This window comes from Melanerpes formicivorus, unplaced genomic scaffold, assembly GCF_026170545.1.
Source record: "Melanerpes formicivorus ecotype bairdi unplaced genomic scaffold, bMelFor1.0.p_v2 SCAF_16, whole genome shotgun sequence".
Taxonomy (NCBI): domain Eukaryota; kingdom Metazoa; phylum Chordata; class Aves; order Piciformes; family Picidae; genus Melanerpes; species Melanerpes formicivorus.
Window position 1 is genome coordinate 16,137,045 of NW_027142368.1, and position 6,947 is coordinate 16,143,991.

General features: G+C 49.8%; 1 protein-coding gene across 1 annotated transcript; it reads right to left on the minus strand.

Moving 5' to 3' along the window:
• Positions 1 to 722: 722 nt before the first annotated feature.
• Positions 723 to 6,116, minus strand: FGF19 (fibroblast growth factor 19). Its single transcript, XM_068148617.1, has 3 exons — positions 5,888 to 6,116; positions 5,700 to 5,803; positions 723 to 2,531 (listed from the first exon to the last, which is right to left on the minus strand). Exons 1-3 carry the CDS (start codon positions 6,114 to 6,116, stop codon positions 2,199 to 2,201), a joined length of 666 nt encoding a protein of 221 aa, XP_068004718.1. The 3' UTR covers positions 723 to 2,198.
• Positions 6,117 to 6,947: the final 831 nt, after the last annotated feature.

A 6,947-nucleotide genomic window follows, 5' to 3' on the forward strand; every position in this document is an offset into this window, starting at 1 on the left:
CAGGGGAAGTTTAGACTGGACAGTAGGAAAAACATCTTCCCCAAAGGGGTTGTCAAAGCCCTGGAACAGGCTGCCCAGGGCAGTAGTGGAGTCACCATCCCTGGAGGTATTTCAAAGACCTATAGGCATGGTGCTGAGGGACGTGGTTCAGTGGTGGACTTGGCAGTGGTGTGTTTGTAGAATCAGAGCATCATTATGGTGGGAAAAGACTAAGATCATGAAGAGCAACTGTTAGCCCAGTGGGACTCTGTGCATCTCCCAACCAAAATGATTCTGTGAATCTCTTCTATTGTTGAATGATGAAGAATGCGAGGAGAACATCAGGACACAGCCACACCACTTAAACCCCACCTTCATTCACTTGTTGTATGAAGAGAGTAATAACTTAGGACTACATGGAATGGCCTTTGCATAGTCTAAGGTCAAAACATAGTGAGCTGCTTCCAAACCCCTCTGTGGCACAGATACTTTACTTGGACTTGCTGCTTCACATGGAGCTCATGCAGGCAGTCTTGAACTCCAGCCTTGGCATTCACTGCCCAGTTTTGGGAGAATCCCTTGCTCTCTCCATGGCCTTGGCTGTTGAACCTCAGGTCTGCCACCTTCACCAGGAGCTCCATTTTCACATGGCTGCTGCCAAGCCAGGCACCAGAGTGTACTAAAGCTCCTCTGAAATCTCTAGGCTGAAGGAGTGACAGAAGAAGCAGACAGATTGCTGTGTTGAAGATGATTTCCATTTATTGCAAACGTACACATTCCACTACTGATAATGTACAGGAATTTAGAAAGCTAAAGTTTGCTAAAATTTCATGATTAAAAAAAATGCCACAAAAAATTTTGTTCTGACTGAAAACAAAAACAAAACAACCACCCTCAGGAGTATATAAATAGAAATTTGAGCATAAATAAGAGTAACAAAATAAACAGCTGTATGTATTCAATAAATTAATTATAAATATTGCATTGGCAATGAAGTGCTAGGTCAGGAGAACACCAGTATGTCCAGTAGAATCTTTTTGTGTGTAGAAAACTCTACTCTAAATGAACCTTTGGAGACAAGTGGAATCCTTTTTTATATCCCTTTGGTCTTGCCCTGGTTATTCCTCTGTCAAATTGTTACACCAGGAGAACAGAACTGAAGACATTACTCACAATCCCTTCCTGCAAGAAGCACATCATGGCTGGCCCAGGCCTGTGGCATTTAATTCACCAAGCTATCTCTCCACTGGTTCCCACAGATGCAGCATCAAGCCTGGAAAGGACTTGGATGAATTGCTGGTAGGTAAAACTTAAACACACAACTTTGCTTTGCAATTGAGTTGACCTATACATCATCCCTTTTCCAGTCCTTCTCCCCATTTGCTAATGACAGACGTGCTTATCTACAGCAGAACCTTAATTCAAACACTAATTTGGGCTGCTCCTTCCCTCCCTGATGGAAATAAATGCTAGCTCTGTGCACTCTTCCAACCACACACTGGATTCTCACTAATGGCAACAGAACTCCCTGCTGGATGATGCTGATGCCACAGTGGATGTAAATTAGCCTTCAAAAGAAATCTAAAGATCCAGTTTTCCAAAGTACCCTTCAGCAATAGGGAAAGGAAGAAACCTTTCCTTTCCATCCCTTATTTCCTAAGGGAAGCCAAAGCACAGTGTGCAAGCAGAGTTGTTTGCTTGGGGATTTTTCAGTGTTGTGCTTTCAATGGAATGTGTTCCCAGAACATTGTCAGCAGCTTTTCAAGCCCAGTGTTGCCCCTGGTTCAGGTAACCACATCTGCTGGGTTTTCTTTCACCATGTTTTGTTCCAAACGTTTGTCTTTAAGGCTTCTGAGGAGGAAAAGCTTTTCTGTGCTTGCTCCCATGAGCAGCACTAACAGGTGGACATAGGTGGTAATGAAAGTTAATGCAGAAAGATTACAGTTGTTTTATCATTACCACCACAGTGGGGGTGCTGTGATGAAGCTGCTAAGCCTGTCTCATTTAATCCTCCTTTTCCAAACAGAGCTACAGATGGGAAATTCTTTAGAATATAAAGCAGCCTCTGGGTATTCATCTCCTACAGGCACCACACATGGCAAGGAAAAGGCTGGCTCCACACTGAAATATACAACAAAGTTGGGCATATCACTACCTGAAAAGCTAAACCGCTGCAGGACCTGCAGTATTTCGTTCAAAAGCCTCGTGTGGGCTCAGAGTCACTTCTGAAAGCTGGGGCTCTTCACCGGCGACAGTTTGGAGGTGATGCCAAAGGGGTCCATGCTGTCTGTTTCGAGAGGAGAGGAGTACGCCTCCGGGTCAAAGGCCTGGCTGTAATCACCGTACTCCCCAAAGTCTGCTGACTCCACGGGCACAGTGTTGATCATAGGGAGGAAGTGAGAGAGCGGAAGGAAATCTTTCCCCTTGAACTGCTGGCGCTGCTTGGCGCTGCTGAGGGACACGGAGATGCCGTGCTTTTTGGACCTGTAGACGTTGTAGCCATCTGGACGAATCTCCTCTTCAAAGGAGCAGTCCTCGGTGGAGTACCTGAGCTGAGGAGCAAGGAGCAACGAGAGTTACAAATGCAGCCACCACACTCATTGTACTCAAACACAACATAAACCTTTGTTGCCCTTCTACCCTCTGCTGCCAGTGGGGATGCCCCTCCAGCTTGTCACAGTTGGCCTAGGTTGGTTAATCTTACAGACCCCACTGCCAGATGCACGCTGGTGAGCTGCCCACTGGTGAGCTGCCCACTGCCTCCCTGCCTGCTGCAGGTATGCAGGAGAAGATCATTTCTCTAGCAACTGCTCTGTCAGGGATGGATCACAGCCACCAAGATGAAGTGCCCTGAAGTGTCCTCAGGTGGTCAAGCACTTGGACAAGATAATAGACGTCTTCCAACAGGAATCTATTCTACTCTGCTCTAGCAGAGCTCCTCCCATTGCACATGGCATGCACTTGGGATTATGAGGCCATTTAAAGACCTAATTCGGAACTCCTGAGGTTCAGACACCTCCATCACATTAAATAATTTTGAATCCTGGATGTGTACTTCTCCACAGCTACCACTCTTATCCTGCCCTGCAGGCAGGGAAAAAGAAACCTGAGATGAGGATGCTCATGTAGATAAACTGCCCTGAACTGCTGACCACATTTAACTGCAATCACTACTCCTAGTCCAACAATCCTCAGGTATAAAACTTCGGCCCTGTTAGAGATTTGCCTCTGTAAAGGCTTCAGGATGAGGTCTGTAGGAAGACAGTGCTGTCAAAGAGGATGTTTCAGGAAACATGGCCAATCAGTAATTTAAGGTAATTGCCCTTTTTTAAACCCAGCATTTACTGCAATTACAGAAGAACAGTCAGCAAAGTGTCCTTTCCTCGTGACACACCAGTTAGAGCTCACCAGCACCAGTTAAGGTTTGGGATAGAGAGATGCCTTTTGCTGGGTATGAATCTGTAGAACCACATTTGTGATGTACTGTGTGTGGATAGTACATCAGGAGCTTGAATCACCAGGTCAGAGCTTCCCAGATCCTTACTCAAACAGCATATTTCTTACAACTCCAGAGCTATTTCAGGCTCAGCCACTGCAGGTGATTGAACTCGTGGTCAATAAAAGGCAATTGCTGATTGTGTCTCAGTCTCTGGTGATAAAAACATCCTTACACGAGTGCTCTGCCTGGCTGAATCAAGAGCATAGTTGATGCTCTCCAGTTCTTTTACAAGCACCCTGAATAATGTGGGGTACAACTGAGTGTCTTTTTAAAGCAGTTTTTAAACTAATCAGGTAATTAAAATAATAAATGGATAATTCAAGAGGCATTTTCTCCAAACACAATGCTCCTTCCACATGTCTTGTACCTCACACAACATGTGCATGTGATGCAACTTAATGGCTGAGTTGTTAGCTGCCCTGATTTTTATGACTGCTCAGCCTCGCTAATGAGGATGATGAAATAAAGCTCCCTGAGCAAGCATGCACTGCAAGGACCAAGTTATTGATTGCATCCCCATATCTCAATCATTCCCTCTTCAGTTCAGTGGGATTGTCTCTAGTGTCATTTTTTTTTCTTCCAAACAACTGCTAAATAAGCTTTGAAGTATTTCCAGGTTGGGTCTGCCACAGGAGGGACTCTTTGTGATGTGAGCACATTCAGCAGTTCACCGTTTCCCCTGCTCTACAGATTATGGCGTGCTGCACGTGCAGAAATCAGCCAAAGTCATCAATTTCCCGGTGTTTCAGGATTGCAAGTGGTTGCTGAGTTCATTCTCCAGACACTCTAAGTGCCCTTTTGTTCTTCTGCTCCTGAGCTTAGCACTGATAAGGCAGAGAGTTACCTGCAGAGCTGGCTGCCTGCCTGAGCTGCTAGCAGAGAGGTGGCAGCAGGTGCCCAGAACGTATAGATGCAAGAGCATGGCTACATGCCATTGTACTTCCAGAACAAAAAATACCCTGTAATCAATACCATGCACCAGCAAACCCAGCCTCAGTCCAGCCACAGCTATATGCCTTCAAAACAGAGCTACAGGAAAGCTGTTTTAAAACTCTGTGACTCCTGAAGTCCAGTCGGCAGCTCTGATGGGAGCAGGGTCCAACCTCTGCTTTGTTTTCATTGATTATTTTGCTTTGGATATACATTAAAACATTAAGCTAATAATTGACTCACCACAGCGTCTCAACCTATGCAACCTTATCATGGCATCGATTGAGTCTAGCCCAGAAGAGCAAGGAAATTCAGACAGAAAGGCTCAGCCCCACGTTACATACACATTAGGAAACACCACTACACCAGTGCTGGGAGTTTTGGGAAGGAGCCAAGTCCTTGCTGAGTTGAAATCAGCAGAAATTCTGCTGGAGTAATCAAAGGAGAATCCAGCTGTATCTTTACTACAGTGTAATAAAAGCCATCACTCTGTGGAACTCCTGCAAAGCAGCTACACACAGACACAGTTACACAGGCTGAATCTGTCTTACCCTTCGAATTCTAGAGCTGGCAACTTACTCATACAGCTTCAAACCCACGTTTGTATCACTAATGGTCACTAGCTCATACGCTGCCATGGGTAGAGAAAAGCACAACCTTGCAAAGCAGAGTCACTAAGCTCCTCAACCGTGTAGAGTCCCACACGTGTCCTACCAGCATGGGTCACGAGTAGGACAGTGAAGAGAGTCCTTCTTTCCCTCAAAATTCCATTTCTGCTTGATACTACCCCAAAGGAGCCCCCTCCCCCCCGTTTCTTGGGCTTGTCTGCCTGGCAGCCACCTGGTTGCACTTCCTTTCCAAAGGATTGATCTTGGCTTTGTTTTTGTTTGTCAGAACACCTGACCTGAGCAGTGAGCAACTCTTCAGGTTCTATAGTGTGACTTCATCTATTTCTGCAGCAAAGTGCAGCCACACACTTGAGGAGGAGTTGTAAGCATAGACACTGTTTTCCCTTGGACTGGATTTTCAGTAGATTTTGGTAGGAGACATGTGACACGTCATTCACATTCCAAATTGTATTCCCTGGTGAATTCTAACACCCTAAGAGCCTTCCAGGCAGCAAGATTCACCGGTCTCGTAGGGAAAAGTGGGAGTGGGGGCACCCGAAGGCTTTGCTAACCCATTATCAACTGCCACTCCAGCGCGGCGGCCGGGCTGGAAACCTCCCTCCAGACAAGCGAGCCCGGGGCACAGCCGCCGGGGACCGGGGTGCGGGATGCGCGCAGCTCACCTGCCCGTGCAGCCGGCCCGCCTCGTCCATGCAGAGGTAACGGGAACTCCGTACGCCTTTGATGGCCACGGTGCGGACAGCCACGGCGCGAATCTCCAGCAGACCTGCGGGGGAAAAAAGCGGCGTTACCTCCGCGACCCGTCCCGTCCTGTCCCCTGCGGTGCCGTCCCTGTATCCCCTGTACTCACTCTGCGGGCTCTGGCTACTGGCAGCATCCACCCGTCCGTCGCTGCCGATCCTCAGGAAGCAGCTGAAGAGCCCGTGCTTGCTGGCGGTGTAGAGGTGCCGCAGCCGGATAGGTTCCCCCCAGCCGTAGTTAACGTGAGGACCGGCGTCGGGCAGCGGCAGCGATACGGCGGCGGCGGCGAGACCCAGCAGCGCCAGGGCGGCAGGGTAGGCAGCGGGGCTCGGCCCCATGCCACGGGAGGGGCGCAGAGAGACGCGGAGGCACGGGGGAGGACTCGGGGGGACGCGGAGCGGCAGCCGAGCGCTGTCTGCGCTGGCCTCGCCTCGGGGATGTAGCGCGGACGAAGCCAGCCCCCGGCCTTTTATAGCTCTGCGTTATCAGCTCTATCGATTCGGCTTCATGCAGCTCCAATATAGAGACATTTCATAGCGGGAATTGGTCGGGTCGGTCACTCCCCCCGAAAATATTGATCGGGTGACATCATTTCGCAGGGGGACATCCTGAAACCGCTCCCTCCCGCACCTCCGAGATTTCAGTGTCCGACCATGCCGTTATCCCTCCCGGCTGGATCACAGCGGCGCCAGGGAGCCCCGAGGGAAGGGGACGGGATGGGACGAGAGGGTCCCGCAGCCCCCGATACGAGCACCAGGAAGGCGACCGGGAGAGGGCGTGTGTAAATCCAGACCTATTCATCTGTTCTGCGAAGGTGAAGAGCCAGCCCGGGGTGAGCTGCCCCCGCTCAGGACCTGCCTTAGCCCTGGCCCAGCCTTTATTGCCCATTTCAGAAATCAGCGAGCTGTGCTTTCAGGGGACGGTGCTTAAACCTCAAGTTACTCAGGACGGCGGCTGCCACGCCCGGTCTCGGTTACGGGCAGCCGGCGGGACACAGCCGCGCGTCTCCCGCGGTGCGACGGGACGGAACGGTACGGCCGTTGCACGGCACAGTATTGCCTGGCACGGCACGGCGCCTCAGGGCGGGCTGGCGCCTCTCTCGGGCTTTATTTGCCCCCGGCCATCCCGGGCTGCGTCACTAGATGGAGCCTGGGCCCTGGGATGCGGTC

What these genes read in the sequence shown, in the direction of transcription:
- FGF19 (XM_068148617.1), bottom strand. Translation starts at nt 6,116, where the DNA reads ATGGGGCCGAGCCCCGCTGCCTACCCTGCCGCCCTGGCGCTGCTGGGT. An exon ending in CAGTAGCCAGAGCCCGCAGA is followed by an intron (nt 5,804 to 5,887) that starts GTGAGTACAGGG and finishes TTTCCCCCGCAG; the next exon opens with GTCTGCTGGAGATTCGCGCC. An exon ending in CGGGCCGGCTGCACGGGCAG is followed by an intron (nt 2,532 to 5,699) that starts GTGAGCTGCGCG and finishes CTTGCTCCTCAG; the next exon opens with CTCAGGTACTCCACCGAGGA.